The sequence below is a fragment of the Malus domestica genome, chromosome 15 (genome assembly GCF_042453785.1).
Source record: "Malus domestica chromosome 15, GDT2T_hap1".
Lineage (NCBI taxonomy): Eukaryota > Viridiplantae > Streptophyta > Magnoliopsida > Rosales > Rosaceae > Malus > Malus domestica.
In genome coordinates, this window is record NC_091675.1 from 1634973 (window position 1) to 1656589 (window position 21617).

General features: G+C 39.3%; 5 protein-coding genes across 12 annotated transcripts; 4 read left to right on the forward strand and 1 right to left on the reverse strand.

Annotated features, from left to right (window-relative positions):
* The first annotated feature begins 2473 nt into the window (after window positions 1-2473).
* Window positions 2474-7750, forward strand: LOC103450484 (uncharacterized). Of its 7 annotated transcripts, none has more exons than XR_011576186.1 (8): window positions 2474-2818; window positions 2905-3012; window positions 3117-3247; window positions 3485-3585; window positions 3704-3782; window positions 3949-4040; window positions 4724-5555; window positions 5881-7750. XR_011576186.1 is itself a non-coding variant. In XM_008389846.4 (6 exons), the coding sequence occupies exons 1-6, from the start codon at window positions 2593-2595 to the stop codon at window positions 4000-4002; spliced, it is 699 nt and encodes a 232-aa protein (XP_008388068.2). In that variant the 5' UTR covers window positions 2474-2592; the 3' UTR covers window positions 4003-4234. The 7 variants fall into 7 exon arrangements, 3 of the variants coding, with proteins under 3 accessions (XP_008388068.2, XP_008388066.2, XP_008388070.2); XR_011576185.1 differs by having other exon boundaries at window positions 3704-3763; XR_011576187.1 differs by having other exon boundaries at window positions 2478-2818; window positions 3485-3580; window positions 3704-3763.
* LOC103450580 (uncharacterized) lies at window positions 4662-6558 on the reverse strand. Its single transcript, XM_017336205.3, has 2 exons — window positions 6096-6558; window positions 4662-5575 (listed from the first exon to the last, which is right to left on the reverse strand). The coding sequence occupies exons 1-2, from the start codon at window positions 6556-6558 to the stop codon at window positions 4947-4949; spliced, it is 1092 nt and encodes a 363-aa protein (XP_017191694.1). The 3' UTR covers window positions 4662-4946.
* A 500-nt stretch (window positions 7751-8250) lies between the features above and the next one.
* LOC103450581 (DUF21 domain-containing protein At1g47330) lies at window positions 8251-12190 on the forward strand. The gene is made up of 12 exons (XM_017336204.3): window positions 8251-8617; window positions 8977-9053; window positions 9128-9211; window positions 9322-9435; window positions 9602-9688; window positions 9848-9987; window positions 10076-10163; window positions 10284-10357; window positions 10678-10868; window positions 11186-11409; window positions 11559-11605; window positions 11781-12190. Exons 1-12 carry the CDS (start codon window positions 8440-8442, stop codon window positions 12022-12024), a joined length of 1548 nt encoding a protein of 515 aa, XP_017191693.1. The 5' UTR covers window positions 8251-8439; the 3' UTR covers window positions 12025-12190.
* Window positions 12191-12897: 707 nt separating this feature from the next.
* LOC108174757 (probable methyltransferase PMT28) lies at window positions 12898-17574 on the forward strand. 2 transcript variants are annotated; one of them, XR_001791636.3, is made up of 9 exons: window positions 12898-14443; window positions 14553-14702; window positions 15097-15367; window positions 15469-15561; window positions 15792-15966; window positions 16159-16401; window positions 16507-16701; window positions 16818-17231; window positions 17369-17574. XR_001791636.3 is itself a non-coding variant. In XM_017336201.3 (8 exons), the coding sequence occupies exons 1-8, from the start codon at window positions 13613-13615 to the stop codon at window positions 17014-17016; spliced, it is 2157 nt and encodes a 718-aa protein (XP_017191690.1). In that variant the 5' UTR covers window positions 12898-13612; the 3' UTR covers window positions 17017-17330. The 2 variants fall into 2 exon arrangements, 1 of the variants encoding a protein (XP_017191690.1); XM_017336201.3 differs by lacking the exon at window positions 17369-17574 and having other exon boundaries at window positions 16818-17330.
* A 63-nt stretch (window positions 17575-17637) lies between these two features.
* On the forward strand, window positions 17638-21024 carry LOC103450485 (S-adenosyl-L-methionine-dependent tRNA 4-demethylwyosine synthase-like). Its single transcript, XM_017336202.3, has 8 exons — window positions 17638-18680; window positions 18790-18905; window positions 19187-19362; window positions 19600-19790; window positions 19883-19969; window positions 20093-20250; window positions 20332-20542; window positions 20631-21024. Exons 1-8 carry the CDS (start codon window positions 17826-17828, stop codon window positions 20769-20771), a joined length of 1935 nt encoding a protein of 644 aa, XP_017191691.1. The 5' UTR covers window positions 17638-17825; the 3' UTR covers window positions 20772-21024.
* Window positions 21025-21617: the final 593 nt, after the last annotated feature.

Genomic DNA, 21617 nt, shown 5'->3' on the forward strand with positions numbered 1-21617 from the left:
CAGCCCATTCAAATATTTATAAATTGCAACCAAACGTTCAACATTCCAAAACAAAAATTATACATTACCTTTTTTTGCCGAAGATGACATCTTTGTGTCCTATAATCTTTCTGTTTTGATGATCCAGCATAGTCGAGTTCATCTTTAGCTTAGCTTGTATATGCACATCATGGAAATTTGGGATCCAACCTGTTTTCCACCAGAATAAACTTCAACATAAGACACAATAATCTACTTTTTTTTTTTTGAGAAAAAAAAAACAGTTGGTGCTGGAAAAACTCACCAAGATATTTCATCTATTATTCATAAAGTAGAAGTTTACCTATTAGAATTGACGATCCACAATAACCAAGCACACAACAACTTTAATAATCAACTTCCGATAAGACCAAAGACCTAGTAAGTACAATATAGTCCAAAATGTAAAGAACATAACACATCTTGGTCGTAGATGAAGTGATCTTAATGAAGCCATATGAAAAATTGAACAATTTGTTTACTAAAGTGCTAGATAAGATGAGAGGTTATAGAAGGTATGAGGACCGAAGGTCGGAAAAAAGGCGAGAAAGAGGTCGGAATATGAGAAATTAAGGCAATAATAACTGGAAGCGTTTAGATGCATTGTGATACACTAGAGATATTGATCTGGTTATTGGGTGAAGAAGATGATAACACAAAAGAACACAGGCGGCGACATGGTTACATGCATGATATATATATATATATATGTATGTTATAATATGTGTAGTGAGATGTTATTTGCATTTGAAAAGTCATTATGCATTGCATTCCTCAAAGTACTATTTCCTCTATTATGTTTTGGATAGCACTTGCGTTCCTCCTTTGAAGATATGCTCGTTTCTATACTTGCAAATAACGTATCTCTATTGTAGAAAAAATTGTTCAATTTCCTAATTATCATTTAAAGATCATCAATTAGTCATATAAATGCATTAAATAAATGGACAGGTCATCATTAGTATGTTATTTGGTAGTTACATCATTGATTAATTTGATACAGTTAGATGACTAAATAATATCCAATTTGAATGATTTTTTATAGGCTTGATCTTTACTTGATTAAGAAATTGAATAGTTCCAACTATGAATTTTTAATGGTGAAAGTATGTTATTTGTAAGTGAGATAATAAAGTTTATCCTCTACAAGGAATGAAAGTATTAGTCATCTATTTCCACGTTTTTGGAGAGCATAATAATTTTTTTTTGAAGCGTCATTAACAACTTTCTATATACAATTTGCTTTAATGTAGAAAGCTTTTAAAGTCCTACACTAATAGTGCTAATGGACTATAATTGTTGAATAAAAAAACAAAAATCTCTTTTGGTCACATGAAAATAAAAAGTTACTTGGAAAAAAAAATTACTTAAAAAACAACGTTACTTGAGGTAAAAGAAGTTTGATACGTTACAATACTGCTGTTTGCAACGGCCGAGAGGCGTTACCAGAAATTCATGCAGGAAGGCCGGGTGGCTTCGATCACATTAAAAACGCACTCCGGATGCGTCTGTAACTGAAAAACTGAAGGCGTCAGGCGTTGGCGCCATCTGACTCGGAGGAGGAAGAAGGCGGACGGGACAAGTATTTAACATGCAAAGGGAGTCACAGTACACTACTGACGACAAAAAAAAACCACTCAACAAGAGAAACGTGCACTCCAGAAACTAACAAAAATTCAAGCATGCTACACACGTAGTTGCATCAAAGATGTTACACGTTTGTTTTTAAAATTAAATTAAATTTCTTTATAATTTGATTGTTTTGTGATTATTTTCATTTATTAATTATGGCTCACTTCACTTCACAAGGATTTATTAATTATTTTGATTATTTTCTTCTTCTTTTTTAAATTAAATCAATTTTCTTAATTTTCGATCGTCTGATGAAATGAATTGGAGAAGATTAATAGACAAAAAAAAATAAGAGTGTGTGAATAAAACTACCCAATAATAAAACACAATGCAAGTCAACAATTAGAAAGATCTTACTACATACTAGCATTTGCTTTGTGTGTATGAACACATTTTTTTTAGAAAATGAGAAGGGGAGAGAGAGAGAGAACTTGGGGGGGGGAGTGGGAGGTTTTTGTTTTTGGTTGTTTTTTTTTTTTTTTTAACATTACTTGTAGATGAAACTTCAATAAAAAATAGTAAAATTTGAACTTATGAACTTACATTATTTGATAGAAATAATAGAGAGATATATATATATTTTTTTATTAAAAGCAATATTAGTACTTTAAGAATTACTGAGAAGAAGAGAGAAAATTAAATTCAGAGCATAGTAAGTTAAAAAGAAAGTTCTTATGCACCAGAGTAATCATCTAATGTTTTGACATTCCAAGCCCAACTAAACCCAAATGTTCATTAGATAAGGCCCATTAAACTCGACAACTCTTATTGAAGCCCATTAAGAGCACAAAATAAAATCCCACCAATAGTGTCTCGCCAAGTCGGAAATGCAAAATCGCGTCTCACGTGACGAGGAAAGCAAAACGCCAAGTCGTATACCGCTGAGTCACTCGCACCACAACACGTCGTCGCAAAAGAGAAGCAGGCAGGCACGCAACAACTATGGCAATTGCTTCGCACCGCCTTATCTCCAGCTCCTCCTCACCCACAGTAACCGCCATCTCATCCTTCCCTCCAAAATCAAATACCCTAATTTCAAATCCGAACGCTTCCCCCAATCTTCAACTCCCAAAACGCAGTCGTAGAGACGTCGCTTTGCTCTCCCTCGTCGCTCTCATCCCTTCGCTCTTCCGACCCGACGCGGCATCCGGATTCTCCTTCGGCATTTGTGAGCTAGCTCGCACCATTTTGATTTAGTCCTTCAGTTTCTAGTTATTTGATCTCGAAACCCTAATTTTTTCCATATTTCCGCAGCAGGACCAAAGGATTGGCTCCGCGAGCAGAAGAAGAAGGCCTCCAGGTTCCTCCTGGCCCCGATTGATGCCTCCCGAGAGAGCCTCGTCGCGGCTCATCGACTACTCAGTCTCTCTCTCTCTCTCTCTCTCTCTCTCTCTCTCTATATATATATATATATTGTGTGCGTGTGTGTAAAATTTCATCTGGATTAATGTGATTTATTTTTACAGCGGCTACGGATTCGGATTATACGAACAAGGAGATGGAGGAGGTTCGGAGATTGTTTAGATCTGCTGCAAGGGATTGTGTTATAGAGGACAGGAACTCGTTTGTTGCATTTCAAGCCAATACAGGCGTTGAGGTTCAACATTTTCGCTCATTTATCCTTGTTTTATTTAATCAGGGTGATTTGGCGGCTCTTAATTTCTATTTAGTGCATAGAATCAACTGTTTGGATAGTTACTATAAGCAGCATCTTGTGTGAATTTATCGAAATTTTTAAGGCTCTCTTGCATGGCATTGAAAGAATCTTGTAGATTGATGGAGCTGTTGAACTTTTGCTAATTGACCTCATATTATCAAACTCATTACTTCACAGGTTTGCACATTCCGTCTGGTTGTAAAGAACGCATCGTCGTTGCTTGGTGATAAGGATCCTGTAAAATTGGAAGCCGAGTCTATGCTAAATGATCTTGTAAGGTACATTTTACGTCTGACATATTTACATCGTAGAGCAGTATATTTCTCTATTCAATTGCTGTAATATTTACAAACATTGTCTTTTTCATTTCCATTTTTTATGGTTGTTATGTTGCAGATCATTCACTTCTCTTAATGGTCTGGTAAATGAGACCGACGCTCAATTTGCCGCTGAAAGGTATGTCTCTTCTATCAAGGTAAACATGGCAAGAGAGAATTTCTGTAGAAATTTATTTGCGTTCGGTTTTGTCGCATTCTTGATCCCTGAGAAAGATTTATTGGGTACTCTGTTTCGCATAATAGGGTACCAAGTTGTAAGTTAACGATAAATTTTCCCATCTCACTATGTTCTATTGGCTGCAGAAAGAAGGTTGCAGATTCTCTCATGGATACCTTATCATCCCTAGACAAATTTGAGCAAGGAATCAAGGACTGCCTTGACGCTTGACCAATTTGTAGGAAAAAACTATCTAGTGGATATCATGCTTGAAATTCTGTAGATGCATGTATATTGTGGATTTGATTATCTCTCGTTGCTTGTCTATTATGTTTCTTGATTTTTGCCCTTTTCATGTGCTTCTACCATGTTTTGTGCCATTTACTTCAATAAGTTAGATATTTATAATCTAGCAAAGTTATTGCAGTCTTAGTTTCTCATTGTGGCGATATTATTCTAGTCTTTGTTAACAGAAAGGTGCTCTGCTCTTGGTTTTGGAAAGACATGAATCGGAGGTCCTTCTATAAAGACTTACTAACTTTAATGAACAACAACTTTCTTGATTTTTTTTTTTTTGTAATTAGAAATGTATAGCTCGTCACATTTCAAGTCATCCTAGTCATTTAATTAACTCTAGTGGTCAAAATCATTCCAGATACTAACTAGGTTGATGACTTGAAATGAAGCAAAATCCACACTTCTAAATGCATAGAATGCGTTCCGCGACTCTACTAGCTATAATATTTATTTATTTTTTATTTTCTTTTTCCTTACTTTGCATACCAGTTGTTGGTGGGTGTTGTTGATAATTTGCCTAACATAATTGAACAATTGAATATAAGTATTGGCTTCTTGGAAATTTTCAGACATCTCAAATTTGTTTGAGTTTCTCATTCCAATGGAATATATTTTTCTTCGCAGAACTACAAATATTGATGCTGCCCACTCCTATGCTGCTTTAATTTTGAGCTGACACTTTTGATCAGATCATTATCACCTGTTGGTCCATTTGGAATGGTCTAATAGGTTGAATCAGATGGCTAAACCAAGCGGTAGCGAAGTTTTCCATCACCTGGCTGTGCTGTACTGACCTAGACAAGCTGAGCAGCTAGTTGGAGATATGTAGTAAATATCTGCTGGCTATCTATGGAATAGTTTGATTCGGTGAACCAGAAGCCTCAACCAAATACAAGCGACAGCATGGCGTTCCATCATCTGGGTGGGTATGTACTGACCTAGGCAAGCTGCGAAGCTTGTTGAACAGATTTGAGGGATCGTGCATGAGTCCAAAATGAGCATCTGGATCACCAATTTGTGATAGTTTAACATGAGAAAAGCCAAGAGATGGCAGCAGATGATCAGGCCAATCGCTATAGAAATGGAAGATGGAATTGGAAAGACTGATTGATGGTTTGTTCATAAAATCTGCCAAGAGTACCGTCTGAGTAAGCGAGCACTTGTCTGCTATGGTTTCAAGTACCTGTGTGGCCTCGGAATGGGTTAGGTAGTAGAGGATGCCTTCTAGAACCCACACTGTGTTCTTCTCAGGCACAAACCCTGATGTTTGAAGTTTTTCGAGCCAGTCATTGCTTCTGATATCAGCCGCCACTCTTGTAATGGATTTTGCTGTCATCGTTAGACACGGGTGACCGTTTGTAGAATCCATCGCTGCTTGCAGGAGAGTGGCTTTTATTTGCAGGAGATCAGGAAAATCAACTTCAAACACATTGCTTTCCTTCAGGCAACTCAATCGGTAAGCCCTTGCATCCATTCCTACAAACAGAAGTGCAATTTTTATCATAGGCTGTATATTTACTTCCGTACACGTGAAAGCTTGAGAGATTTCAGTGTCCATATACATGCTATTGATAATTTAGTATAAACTACAATTAGTCTTTGGGTGGGGCATGGTCTAAAAGTTTGTCATTGTTTCCTACAGTTTACATATGCATATACATGACCAATAATTCGTGATCTGTATTTTACTTTGGTGCATAATCAGAAGCCAGAACTGCATGTTGAGGATCAGTTTTCCTAGAAAGTGTTCATTTTGACGGGATTTGATTTTCACTTTACAGGGATTCATATAGTAGATTCTGATAAAGCAATGTAAATGAACAACTCATCTGGTGTCACGATGTCAGGATTATCTGTTACTCAGAACTCCTATGATTAAAAATCCGTCATACACAAAAATGTCCCAACATCGTACATCACAGGCACGAAGTGCAACTTGATGTACGCCACATTGTTTCAAAGAGTACTGTTAACCAAATATTGTGATTTTACCAACCTGCCCCAAGAAGAACTACTTGTGCCTCCCCGTTGTTGAAGGAATGAAGTGCTGCTTCAAGCTTCGAATCAAACCAGAGTGTTCGAACTGCAAGAATGACACCAGAGATTTCTCGCGCCTTGTTGACGCAGTCTTTCTTTATCTTCTCATGGAGGCTTTTAAGGTAGGACTCTCCCGCAAGTATGTCTGCCAGGGGGTCATGAATGACATGATTCCACAAGGCTCTCCCAGCTGCCGTCTGGCAAGCCGACCGCTGAAGAGGATCCCATTCATTCTCAATCGTTGCATGAACCTGTCGAATGGTGTCTGTGGACAACAAGTCCGGAAGCTTGAACTCCGGCCACGTTGGGAACTCAGGTGAGCCATTGTCTTGACTTGACATGGTCTTTAAATTGCTCGGAAAAGCCTTCAAACTGCACGGAAAATTGGAAACTAATAGAAAGGAATGGAGAACATATGGCATGCTATGTGTAAGCAGAAGATAGAGGTGGGATCATAAGGTTAGGTTGAGGCAGGTGATAAGAGGGATAAGAAAAGAGAGCCACACAACACAAAGCCAAATGGGTTGGAGAAAATGGCTTACAAGTCGCGTCCCGGCTTTTATTTTTGCCTGGATAAAAAAGGAAGGTTGCAATGCAGTCCACGACTGCCCAATTTAATGTGCCTTTCTGTTTTCGGCCTTACAGCCGTTGTGCTATTATCTGGTGCGAGTGGCTCCTAATAAATGGAAGTCCAGTCCAATCCAGTTCATGGTTTTTTAACAAGTACTCATTTGTTTGGTTTTGGCTGTGCATGCGACAAAGGCGTCCATTTTGGTGGTACATGTTTGCTTGCGTTGCACTGTGGCAACTGGCAAAGGAAGGCAATTGGCTTTAGGCTGTTTGGGGTTTCCCAAAAGGCCCCGAATTGATTGGCTATCAGTTTGTAGTCGTGTTCAAGTGATTCACCCTGTATACTTGCATCCGTGATGCCACCGTGGGGTCTCGGAAAAGTAGCATGCCATATAACTTTTGGACGTGACATTGTATTATTGGTCGAAAGCGTCTAGCATTCCAGGGGTGGAAGAAAGTCTCCTCTCGTGGTGACACTAGCCCACGCGCCAAAAGACTTTTTAGCTGCGGGGGTAGTTTGTTTTGGTAGCCGGTAATTCCTACCGGAAAAGCGAAACGTCTCTTTTGTCGGTTGGAACTTGAAAGGGATGGGCCCTAAAGCCCGAAATCAACTACGGCTTCATGAGAACAGTGACGGGCCCAGACACAAACAGAACTGGCATCAGCAGACAGAGCCCATATTTGACCAATATTTTCCTAGATGAAGTTAATGGAGGTGGATTGTCTGCCCTTCCATTTCCATATTATTTTCATCCCCTTCTGTTTGTGTGGTTACGGTTACGTCGATATTTTATATTGATTTTTTTTATAAAAATAATAAAACAAAAAGTAATAGGAATATAAAATGTTGACGTGGCTTAACCGTGACCACACAAAACAGGAGAGGATGAGAAGAGTATGGAAATAGGAGGGCAGACAATCCATCTTCGAAGTTAATACCCGTTTCTTAAGATAAACTGTCTTTTCTATAGGATTTTGAGACAAAAATTGTATTAGTGAGATTTTGTTTTGATTAATTTTGTGTGCACGATATGATGTTTTAAACTACCTGGATTACAAGAAGAGAAGCGAATTCAAACTTAGGGGTCATGTCGGATGGTTATGAGTAACGGATTTAAACTTACGTGTAAGAGAAAAAAAAGGAAGGTTGAAATAGAAATTTGTTAGTATATGACTATTAGTTTTACTTTAATTGTTTAATCTTACAACTATAAAACTAGAAAAAGATATATGAAGTGAAGAGTGTAAAATTGTTTCTCAATAAACATGTCACCCATTGTTGTCGCACTTTAATTTTTGTTGTAAACAAATGGTATTATTTATCTTAAGGAAGAGAATGGTGAATTTAAATTATCACGGTCTAGTGGTATTTATCTGATTATCGTTAAAGGTAAATTTGAATCATATTATTACTAGCTTATTAGCTTATTATGAGGTTAAGTTCATATTATTAGTTAATGTAAATAATATCGTTTATTTAAAAAAAAAAAAAATTACCGTGGTCTTATCGTCTCAATTAAACGCAAGTTATTCTTGTTAACGCGGGCACTTGCTCCACTGGCACCGCTAAAAGCAAGTGTGTTTGTGGAAGCAAATAAAAAAATCGAGGGAACTGAACCGCCCAAAAAGATATCCAGTAACCCAACCTAAAAGGTCCGAGAAAGACAAACCCACGCGCACGGCTTCAAATTTTGGTCTCCACTCTCCAGCAACCGAGCCAGTGAGCGACGGAGATGGCTGCGGTGGTGGCCTGCTGCGGGACGAAGTTCTTTCTGTACTTGCTGATAATCGTAGGCCTGGTATGCTTCGCCGGAATGATGGCCGGACTCACTCTCGGCCTCATGTCCCTCGGCCTCGTCGACCTCGAGGTCCTCATGAAGTCCGGCCGCCCTCAGGATCGCAAACACGCCGGTGAGCTTTCTTCCCTCATAATTTCATTTTCTTTAAATTTTTTTGTTTGTTATTTGTTTTTAGTTTATGAAATTTGGAGCTGCTCAGCAATTTCGAATTTCGAATTTTTCATTTCTTTGGGCGATCCTCTGGATTCTGAGCTATAAGAACTTTTTTGGATTGAAACTTATTCAAATATCGTTTTTGGAAACGGTTTTCTGGATTGGAAGTTATGATATTGTTTTGTGAGATGCTGGACAGTAAGCTAAATTACTAGATGACTCAGTTTATTGCAGTCCAAGTCAAAAGAATAGTTGAACTTTACAGAAGAACTGGATTTGCGTGTGTTTAATTGCTTTAAACTGCTCCCTTTTTTGCAGCTAAAATTTATCCGGTGGTGAAGAATCAGCACCTGTTACTTTGCACTCTTTTAATCGGAAACGCGTTAGCAATGGAGGTAATCGTGTGATGTTGTGGCTTTATCTAGGGCAATTAATTAGTAGTAGTTGATGATGTTTCCTGTGTTATTAGGCTCTTCCGGTGTTTTTGGATAGTCTTGTGCCTCCTTGGGCGGCCATTGTGTTATCGGTCACTCTCATCCTGGTGTTTGGGGAGGTAAGTTGTCTTCGGAAGAGCATTTCACGCCGAGTGCTTAGTTTAAGAAGGTATCTACATACATACAAAAGATGTTTACTTTTGGTTCTTTGTATTCGTTGCTACTCCAGATATTGCCGCAAGCAGTCTGCACTCGCTATGGATTGACTGTTGGGGCGACAATGGCCCCATTTGTGCGTTTTCTTCTTGTTCTTTTCCTCCCCATTTCGTATCCCATTAGCAAGGTGATGTTAATGCATGAACTTACATAATGATTACAACGACTTTAGATGTTTGTAAATTTTGTGATGTGTCTTGACTGTTTGACGTAGCTGCATATATTCTGATATTAATTGCATTTTTGTTTCCTATTCTGTCATTTTATTTGTTCTATATTTGTTCTCTCCACAGGTTCTGGATTATATGCTGGGTAAGGGACAATCTGCTCTTTTACGAAGAGCAGAGCTAAAGACTTTTGTGAATTTTCATGGAAATGAGGTATATAACCTGACTAAGCTCTCGCATATTGAAAGTTCACATCAGGCACTATACTAGTAGTCTAGTGGCATATGTTAGGAACTTTCAACTTTCCGAAAGTCCTCCGGTTTCCCATGTTCTGTGATTAAATATGGCATATGCATATGATTTGTTATTTAGGCTGGGAAAGGTGGGGATTTAACACATGATGAGACTACCATCATTGCTGGGGCACTTGAATTGACTGAAAAGACAGCAAAAGATGCTATGACTCCCATAACAAATGCATTTGCCCTTGATCTGGATGCACCTGTTACTTTGTGGGTTTGTGGATTTCGGTTTGTTCTCTCTATCATATTTGATGTGTTCTTCCATTTTTTTAAACCTGTCACTCTATTTTCTCTCCAGGGACACATTGAATGCAATAATGGTAATGGGTCATAGTAGAGTTCCAGTTTATTGTGGGAAGCCCGGAAATATAATTGGTCTTGTTCTGGTAATTCCATTTTTGCTTTGATTATATACTATATCAAAGTTGAAGTGATAGTGCATGTCCGACCAAAAAACAAGAGTGATGCTAGCTTCAAATGTATCAGTTCATTTCATATAAGTGCAGGTTAAGAATCTCTTGATGGTTGATCCAGAAGGTGGAGTTACTTTGAGAAAACTGATGATCAGAAAAATTCCTCGGTATGATAGTACCTCATTATATTTTGGTTTTTATTATCTGATACAAGACATGAGCTAATGTAGTTTTGAGAATTCCTGAAGGGGGTGTGCTGCTATCCACACATCCCTTTTTACTTCTCACACACCTTAATTTCCGGCCGTCGGATCGAATAAAATGAAGAAGATCAAAGGACATAAATTAATAAGGGGTGTGTGAGAAGTAAAAAGGGGTGTGTGGATATCACACCCCTTCCTAAAATAGTTTGTTTCACTGCCTGTGTTTTATTTTTATTGGGCCGGAGCATGATAATTCTTGGCTGGCCTCTTCATTTGCTCCACAGGGTTTCAGAAGACATGCCTCTGTATGATATTCTAAATGAATTTCAGAAAGGTCACAGTCACATTGCTGTTGTCTTTAAGTATCCAAACGGGAAAAAGGATGCACTAAAGAATGGCAAAGATGGCGAACCACCTGTGTTTAAGGATGATTGTAAGAAGCAAGCGGGCCAACCTGTGGCATCATTCAAGAAAGGTGTGTATATTCGTAGCAGCAACAAAAGAATGCTGCTGTTTAGGTTTATTTTCATTTTGAGGTTCAAGATTCAAATCTCAGTTTTAATATTTAATTGTTTCATGATATTTCATTCTGTATTCATAATGTAAAGTTCCATTTGAGTATGTTAATGGATTTAACTTGTTCTGTGTGTCCTGTATGATTGATATGATTAACTGAGTTTCTGGCTATCTGATTTCTCAATGTATGTGCTTTTCCTGAGTTTTTCAATCACTGCCACCTTTTTGTATGTGTGTCCTTTGAAGTACATAATTTGTGTTCTTGTTGAATTCCAGATGAAAAAGTGGGTTCAAGCAATGCTCTGAGTGCTTTGGACAATGGTGATGGAGGTCAACAATCTAAGAAAAGCCCATCAGCTACTCCTGCATTTAAGAAACGACACAGAGGCTGTTCACATTGCATTCTGGACGTTGAGAACGGTCCCATTCCAGTTTTCCCAGACAATGAAGAGTTTGTAGGAGTAATTACCATGGAGGATGTCATCGAAGAACTTCTTCAGGTAATGGTCATGCATTGTAGGAATAAGTAACTGAATCTGCTCCTGCATTTTCTTACGAAACTTGTGTGAGTATTATCTGGATACTGGATTTTTGTAAATTTTAATTGTTGCATGTATTGATCCGAATTGTAAATCTCTGCTTATACCAGGAAGAGATATGGGATGAAACAGATGAGTATGTCGATATCCACAACAGGTAAGATTTTAAGCGATTTTCACCTGCACATAATAGCACAACACATTCTTCTTAAATCTTCGGTTCCATGCTGTAGTATGGGTTTGTCAATCATTTTGCTTTGGTAGCAGGACAACCAGTATTGCTGAAACTTGTATTTTGGACCGAAAGATGATAATATTTCTTGAATATGCAGGATTAAGGTCAACATGCATGCATCTCAGGAAAAGCCTTCTTACTCGAACCCACCCAATCCTTCCGGACAACGGTCACCACCTGTCAACCGCGCCCCACTGTTAACATCATCATCAGTGCCATTATATTCAGGTTCTACTCAACATCAAGACTCTGATAAGGTGACTGCTGTAGATCCAATGCCAACGGACTCACATACCACAACTCATCAAGGTTCTGAAGGCGACACGTCAAGAGATCACTGAGATTGATCGTATGTTCTTCGCATGAATGAAATATAGATGCACAAAATCAATATTTAAGTTTGAAATTACGTAAAATTAACCGAAGACTACCTACAATTATGGTACTCTAGTTATGTAGAAAGATATGATCCCCTACATGTTTGATGAGAACCCGCTGCTAAGACAACCCTCTCTCTCTCTCTCGATCTCTCTCTCGAACGTAAATTCTATTACTACGTGTTTTATGTGCTAAGCGCTCTTCACCTGTTTTGTAACATCAAGTGTTGCCCATGAAAGGCCCGGCAGGCCACCCTTCATGATGAACTCCTTAACACTTTTGCATCGAGTTATCGATTGGTATGAGTAGAACCACTCAATTTTTTATTTTGGCAATTTTCTGAAGTAATAATCTTGCATTCTTCAGTAATTCAAACCTAAAGTTTAATAGCAAGATAATGCTAAAGCGATTCTCTTAAAGAATTCTTCATGAACTCTCATTTACCTTATAGTTTAACGTCAATTCTTATTCTAATATTATAAAAAATTATTTAAAAAATATGAGGTGATAGAGATTTTTCCATTTCAATCTTTTTTCTCTAAACTAAAATCAATTTGATTAATACATTCTCACGTTATAATCAGATATTCACTTCATGAGCATAATATAAATGAATAATATGTACAATTTGAAAATTGTCAACTTCATCGTTCACTTGTGAAAATGATTTATACCATACTAAGTGACCGTATTCAAATATTATACGCGATTAATACCATATTAAGTGACCATATTCAATTATTTACGCGCTAAATTTTTAGGCACGTGCTGGTTAGCTGTTGTGCGCAGTACGCACCGTAACCTGGACATAAACCCGAAACTTTCTGGTGGCGGTCAATTTCCATCCATGGCGCTCGCCGCAAAATGCAAATAAAATCTACGACATGAGTTCCAGCCTCTTATAGATGACACGACAACCTTAACAGCACTGCCCACTTCGCAGACAACATAATTTTTATAAACAAATTTCAAAAGTTTATTACTTTATACTCGATTACTACCTCTGCTCATTAGTCATTTCCCCAACTAATCACTTAAAAAAAAAATTAATTTTAATTTTTCCGAGTGACAGAGAAGTTTCTCCCACTTATTTGAAAATTCTGCTGCTAAAAGCTAATTTATATTGGGTAGGTGCTAATTAGTACTTACCCAATTCAAGTTCCTTCTTTAATTTCTCAGTTCATCGGGAAAAAAAAAACTCTTCTTTAGATTTTTCATGATCTTGAAGGTTATAAATTCTTTGAAAGGCTATTTCTTTTTGTTGTAGTTCGATCCAGACGGTGATTTTCCCATTTGGGTACTCGCAGTTTCATCTTCTATTTCCATTTTTAGAAACATTTCCACAGATCTGTCTCATCTCCTGCTCCAGATTTGTTAAAGATTTCATTTTCTGCTTAAATCCCACTTCTGGATTTGAATTTCGATATTTTATCCAATTTTGGCGGGGTTTTTCATTGGGGGGTTTCCAGATTGATAGGCTACTTAGTTTACATTCTTCAAAGTTCATTTATTGGGGTGTATTTTTAGAGAGAGAGAGAGAGAGAGAGAGAGATGGCAGTGGCTCGGTTGGGCCGCCAAGCAAAACGGCCAGGTGGGTTCTGCATAAAAATGACGGCGGTGGCAATCTTGGGCCTCTGCTTTATATTCGTCTGGTCGATGTTTTCTTTTTCTTCCTCCTCCGTCACCACCCGAATCGAAAGCTTCGACAACATTGGGAAGTCGCCTGGATCAAAGAGCACCAGAGCGAGCACTCCCAGTGGGACCCACCAAGTTGCTAGTAATGGTGGGGAGGAGAAAAGGGCAAATGACTCTGCTGTGAGTTCACCTGCCCGTGAGCATAAATACGAGAAGGAGAAGAAAGAAGCGGTAAATGGGAAGAAGGGGAAGGGTAAGAAAAAGTTACCAGAGAGTGTGGCAAAGGGTAAAAATGTGACCTTGGAATCCGAGAATGAAGATTCGGAGATTGAAAAGGAAGATGGGGATGAAGAAAAGGAGGTGGTGGATGGAAAGGAAGAAGCTTTGGGTGATGAGAGTGAAGGAAATGGGGAAGCAGGGGGAGAGGGGGATAATTTGATGGAGACGATGGATAAGGAATCGGAGGAGGTGAAGCTGGAAGATGACGGTGGTGAATCCGAAAAAAGAGGGAAGAAGTATAAGATGAAGGGTCCATTGTTTGATCCAAAAGCACATTATAGTTGGAAACAATGTAGCACAAGGAGCAAGCATAATTACATTCCTTGTATTGATACGGAAGTTGGATCTGGAAGGCTGCAGTATAGGCATACGGAGAGGAGTTGCCCGAAAGTGGAACCTATGTGTCTTGTACCTCTTCCCCACGATGGATACGGCCCTCCAGTCCCCTGGCCTGAGAGCAAGGAGAAGGTATATATGCTTAGGGTTTCATATGTTTTTCTTGTATTCAAGTGTAGTACAATGTGAGGAAAACAAATTTTACTGATGTTTTGTTTTCGTAACATTTCGTGTTTTGTAGATATTGTACAAGAATGTGGAGCATCCGAAACTGGCGGCATTCATCAAGGAACATAGTTGGGTGATGAAGTCTGGAGAATATCTGACTTTCCCTCAGAACCAGTCTGAATTGAAGGGTGGGATTCTTCACTATCTTGAGTCCATTGAAGAGGTGTGACTTTTACTCATTGTCCATTGAATTTGAGAATCTGTATGATGCCTCTTTTATTACAACCTGAAATGAATTGATAACGCTTGTAAATGATTATTTGGGTAGATAGACGATTTCTCTTTCGAACGTGTGTTTTTATATATGAAATTAGTGGTAAACCTTGGAAAATCTCATATTTCTAGGATAAAGAGTCTAACTGTTTTATCTCTACTATATTTTTGCATCCTAATATTGTGAGAGATGTGGAGTTTGAAACCAGCCTCTATTTACAGATGGCAATTAAACTTCACCATATACGTACTCTGATGTGTATGTATGTGCTAGTTATCTCCTAATAGTAATTGCTGTAAGTCTTACCATAAAAAGAAGTTTGAATTTTTATTTTGTTTGATAGATGGTACCAGACATCGAATGGGGTAAGAATATCCGTGTAGTGCTGGATATTGGATGTACAGATTCCGCCTTTGGGGCTTCTCTTGTTGATAAGGATGTATTAACATTGGCATTGGGCTTGAAAGATGACCTAGTTGACCTAGCTCAAGTTGCCCTCGAACGTGGTTTTCCTGCTTTAGTTAGCCATTTTCAAAATAGAAGGCTGCCTTTCCCCAGTGGTGGTTTTGATGCTGTTCACTGTGGCGGTTGCACCATTCCTTGGCATTCAAATGGTCTGAATCGATTTCTTTCTGCCTTCCATTCTTCATTTTTTTTCTTCTTGAAGTTTCAAATCCAACTTTAAGTCACTTTCATGGTGTTCTTTCTTTTGCAGGGGGTAAGCATCTTCTAGAGATGAATAGGATTTTAAGGCCAGGCGGATACTTTGTCTTGTCAACTAAACATGACAGCTTTGAAGAAGAAGAAGGTTTGCCCTATGCTGCTAACTATTATGATAATAATAATTATTTTAGATGCTTGAAAGCTGGAGCAGTAGGCCTTGTGGTCCGAATATCTTACAGTTAATACTATTTTTGCGAGGACTAACTTCCTTAGGATATCTAAGATTTGTTTGCTTTATGATATTATATAATTTTATCCTGAGTTGCTTGTGCTGAATAATTTGATAACATGTGGCATTTTTTTCTTATCTTCCAGCCATGGCTAAATTGACCGCATCTATCTGTTGGAATATTCTGGCTCATAAAACTGAAGAAGTCAGTGACGTGGGTGTCAAAATATACCAGAAGCCAGACTCAAATGATATATATGATCTGAGGAGGAAGAAATATCCACCTTTGTGCAAGGAAAATGAAAACCCTGATGCAGCCTGGTAAGCTTAAATGAACTTGCTTGACAATATTCGTCTCTTCTAGGTTTTTAGCATTATGAATCCATACATATTCCATTTCTGGCTCGTTAATTTGTTGAACGGAATCTGTATGTTCGTTATCTGTGCATGGAAGACTACTTTTTGATGATTTCGTTCTTTTAGGAACAGTTAGCCTTATATGTCCCTTAACAGGTACGTTCCCGTGAAGACTTGCTTGCACCCCATTCCATCTGCCATTGAACAGCGTGGCACAGAGTGGCCAGAGGAATGGCCCAAAAGGCTCGAAAGGTATCCTGACTGGTTAAGTGATAAAGATAAATTGGATGCAGACACCAAGCACTGGAAAGCTATTGTTGATAAATCTTATCTCACTGGACTGGGTATCGACTGGTCAAAAATTCGAAATGTAATGGACATGAAAGCCATCTATGGAGGGTATGTAAATAAATTCAACAGAACCTTGTGTTTTCTTTTGTTTTCTTTTCAATAGAAACACATCGAAGTTGGTTGGTGAATTGAATTGTAATGTACTTTACGCAGATTTGCTGCAGCCCTCGCACAACAAAAGGTTTGGGTGATGAATGTGGTACCTGTCCATGCACCCGATACACTTCCTTTCATATTTGAACGCGGGCTTGTTGGAACCTACCACGACTGGTGCGAGTCTTTCGGTACTTATCCCAGATCATATGACCTTTTGCATTTGGATCATCTGTTTTCGCGGCTTAAGAATAGGTGAGAGCCAACTCCTCCAGTTAGCGCTTCATTACTGTTTGCAGTGACATTTTGTTATTTAAGTCTCCGATTTTTCAAGTGTCCCAATGCTTTACATCTGGAATACTACTTTGCAGGTGTAAGCAGCCTGTATCAATTGTTGTTGAGATGGATCGCTTGTTACGGCCTGGAGGTTGGGCGATTATACGTGAGAAAGTTGAGGTACTGGAACCCCTGGAGGGTATATTGAAGAGTATGCATTGGGAGATCCGGATGACTTATGCTCAGGGAAAGGAGGGTATCTTATGCGCCCAGAAAACGTTGTGGCTGCCTTAAAAACGATAATGCAGCTTCATACAAGTCCATAACAGCACGAAGACCTGCGGCGAAGCCATGCTTCCTTCGGGTGCTCCATCCAATTTTGAGCGTTCTTATAACCGATGTTTTTTATTTACCACTTGAATTTTATTGGTGATGCAGTTGCAGTTGATGTAGAGGATGAGCTGAGGAAGTGAGGGTGAATGAGTCCAGTTCACTAAGAGTGCACATTAGTATGTTTTTTCCTAAACATTTCAAGTGATGAATTTTTCTGTGTATAGGTTTGTGTATTATATAAAGATGTTATATTAAAGAATCAAGATTCTTTTTTATACGAGCGAATTTTACTTTAAACTTATCTAAATTGCAGAGAAGGGGATCTGAACCCAGGTGCATAATGGGAAGAACATTCGCTCTAGCTCATGTGATTGTCTACGTCTGCAAATGAATAATTTTCTTTCAGGAGCGAAATGCTGTATCCTTGTATTCCAGAAAGGTTTATTTGATTGTTACCCTGGTTCTTGTACGTGTTATAATACGAGTCAATTCAATTTGACACAATGTTACTCATTGAAATTATACGAAAGTACGTTACTGCCTCGTGTGGTACCGAAGGCTTGATGAGGGATATTAGTGCATATGGGCATGTGCACTAGAAGGTCCAGAATCAGCCCACCAACATTGCGTACCCAAAATTCTAATCGCCGTCTTCCGCCTGCTCGTTCACTCTTCTCGCAGTTCTGCAACGGACTCCACTCATCTTCGCGCCTCCATAACATTCATGTGATTGTCCGCCAAAGGACAATCCAACAAATTTAATTCCCGCCATGTTCCTCTCCTCTGCTCCTGCGCGGCTCACTCTCCTCGCCCTCCTCTCCGCCACCACTGTCTACTGTTTCTACAAATCCCGCCGCCTCCGACGCCTCAAGCTATCCCTAAACCCTAACCCTGGCTCTTCGCCTCGCAGAGGCAAGCTCTTCTTCGTCTCCCAAACCGGAACCTCCGAAGCCCTAGCTCGTCGCCTGCTCGATTTTCTGACGTTAAAAGGCGTCGCTTTCGACCTCGTCAACCCCAACAACTACGAGCCCGAAGACCTCCCGAAGGAAACCCTAGTTCTGATCGTCGCTTCGACGTGGGATGACGGGAAGCCGCCTCCGAACGCCAAGTTCTTCTCCAATTGGCTCGCCGAGAGCGCGGAGGACTTCAGGGTGGGATCGCTGCTGCTCTCCAATTGCAAATTCGCCGTCTTCGGCGTTGGGAGCCGAGCCTACGGCTCTACGTTCAATGCGGTGGGGAAGGACTTGGCGAGGAGGATGAGGGCGTTGGGCGCTTCTGAGATGTTTCCGATTTGGGAAGGGGACGTGGACGGTGGTGATTTAGACGAGGTGTTTGATGCTTGGAGTGGGAAGGTGGTGAGGTTTCTGAAGGGTGGTGCGGCGGAAAATGGCGGGGTTTTGGGTAATGGGGTTGGTGATGAATGTGAAGCTGAGAGCTTTGATGGGTCAGACGAGGAGGATGAGGAGGAGGAGGACGGTGGGGAGTCAGGTGTTGTTGATCTTGAGGATATTGCAGGTAAAGGACCTTCAAGAAGGAACCCAGTGGCGGCGACGAAGACGAACGGGACAGTGAATGGTAAAAAAGAGATGGTCACTCCGGTTATTCGAGCTAGCTTAACGAAGCAGGTAAGCTTGTCTGAGCAGACTTCTTTCTGGAAAATTTGGAAGTGTTGTGTTTGCCTTTAGGATTTTTGTTCTGATCTTTGGCTTTGATTTTCCTCGAGTGAAAATGCAGGGGTATAAAATTATTGGTTCTCATAGCGGTGTCAAAATTTGCAGATGGACAAAGTCGCAGCTTCGAGGCCGTGGAGGTTGCTACAAACACTCGTTTTATGGCATAGAAAGTCACAGGTAACCGAAATTATTATCAATTTGGAGCAGATTTCGCACCGTCCCTTCCCATATACACGTCTGTGTGACTCTGAATTCATGCATTATGCGCATATTTTAGCTTGACTGTTGCATATCTGTAATACCTCAGTGCTATTGAATTAGTGTGAATTGGCAGTCTTATAGCATATACATTTTGAACTTGTATATTTTACATAGTCGCATTTACTTTTATAGTTGTTTATGTATATTTCACATTGCCTCAAGTAGCAGTTTAAATTTGAGACGTTTGAATGAAATAGGTGCATGGAGACAACCCCTAGTCTGGCATGTGCCAACAAATGTGTTTTTTGTTGGAGACATCACACAAATCCTGTCGGAAAGAGTTGGCAGTGGAAGATGGATGATCCGTTAGAGATTGTTAATTCTGCCATAGACCAGCACACGAAAATGATCAAGCAAATGAAAGGAGTTCCTGGTAAATCCTGTGGTTTTTTTTCTTTGGGGAAGAAATACATCCTTGGATAATGCTAAGTATTTTTAGTTGTACAAGACAGCTCGAACCAGTGATGAATTAATTGAAACACCGTTTAGGAAGGCATGGTTATATTGGGTTCCCCAACTATTTGGTTGTACTATCATCAACTAAATCCTAGGAAACTTAATAGTGTATAGATATGCTTAGTTTTATGTCATGAGATATCTTCTACTGCAGGTGTTACATTGGAGCGATTAACAGAGGGTCTCTCTCCCAGGCATTGTGCCTTATCACTTGTTGGTGAACCCATCATGTATCCTGAGATTAATGCACTCATAGATGAGCTGCATCGAAGACGGATTTCTACTTTTCTAGTAACAAATGCTCAGTTTCCTGAAAAGATCAAAATGCTGAACCCTATCACACAGGTTTGCTTGCTACTGTTATATTGCTGTTTGATCTTACATCATGCTATTCTTTAGTTTTGGTTGGCAATGATTTTGGACTTCTTTGCACACAGTTATATGTAAGTGTAGATGCTGCAACTAAAGAGAGTTTGAAGGCGATTGATAGGCCACTTTTTGGGGATTTTTGGGAGCGATTCATTGTAAGCATCTGATCTACTTGATACTTTGAGGTCCCAATTTCTTGTCTTCAATCCACTGATAAAAACAAAATGATTCAGTACTTCTGGTGTTACTCATGTGTATGCTTGAATTTTTATCGCCAGGATTCCTTGACTTCCCTCAAGGACAAACAGCAACGAACTGTTTATCGCCTAACTCTGGTGAAGGGCTGGAATACAAAAGATATTGATGCTTATTATAACATTTTTGGCCTTGGCAATCCTGATTTTGTTGAAATCAAGGGAGTTACATATTGTGGAACGTAAGTTTTCGTTTCTTTGGTTCCTAAGTAGTCAGGTCATTTAAATGCTTTAGTTCTATATTCAGATTGATCAATTCACAGGTCTGCTACATCAAAGTTGACAATGGAGAATGTGCCCTGGCATGCTGATGTGAAAGCATTTTCAGAGGCCTTAGCTTTGAAAAGTAACGGGGAGTATGAAGTCGCATGCGAGCATGTCCACTCGTGCTGTGTCCTCCTGGCAAAAACTAGCAAGTTCAAGATTGATGGCCAGTGGTTCACGTGGATTGACTATGAAAAGTTTCACGATCTGGTATATTTGGCTCCAACAATTATATACTCCTAGAGTGCCATTTGGGCGATCATATTTATTCACTCATCCATTCTTATGGAAAATGCAGGTGGCCTCTGGAAAACATTTTGACAGTAAGGATTACATGGCTCCAACACCTTCATGGGCCGTTTATGGGGCAGAGGAAGGTGGTTTTGATCCGTATCAGTCTCGATACAAGAAGGAGCGCCATCACAGAACAAACCAGTGACAACCAGGTTAGGGGTTTGATTAGTATGGAGTTCTAGGAACAGTTTTGATTGTATTTTATTGTAGATTTACCCATGTGAACGAGTTTTTGCATGACATAAACAACAGTATAGATTAATAGAGTTTCTGGGTAAGTTTTACTCTGCAATGTTTATGTTCGGACAATGTCATAAAGATGCAACTACTGTTTAATCAGGGAGGTAATTACTGTTTATGTTCTACTTCGTTCAAATAGATTCAAAAGGTTGTGGCTACTTGATGTCTTTTGTGTCCTTTTGATGTTATTAGCTGACACCAGTGGCACCCAAAACCGATGATGCGTTGTGTTTTAACTTCCTGCATTACGTCACATGATTGGTTTGGGACGAGCGCTTTAGCGTTTCGGTCAATATCCATTTGTCTATAATCCTTCTCACCTTGTATTTTTTTTTTTTTTTTTGGTCAAGTCTTCTCACCTTGTACTGTAACAATGGTTGGCGAAATATCTGTTTCAATGGCCCCTTGTAATGGTGCTTGATCTTCCATAAGTGGAAATTGTCGTTACCTATATATGTCGTACGCAGCTTTCCACATCAGCCAACCTCATTCGTGCATTATTTTTTTGTCTTAGTTTTTACTGTTAGGCAGAGCAAATTACGTCATGTATCCAAACGAGGTATCCAATATGGGTGACCTAATAGTTGGAGATGAATTTTATGCTATATGCCATATGATACGTTCTTGTTCAATTCTTAAGATTGGTGAATCGCACGATAGTGATCAAGAAGAGACTAAAATACCTTTATAAGTCTTTTCAGCCCTCGAAATAATGAACTGTCGGAACGAAATCACTAACTAATCTTTTTAA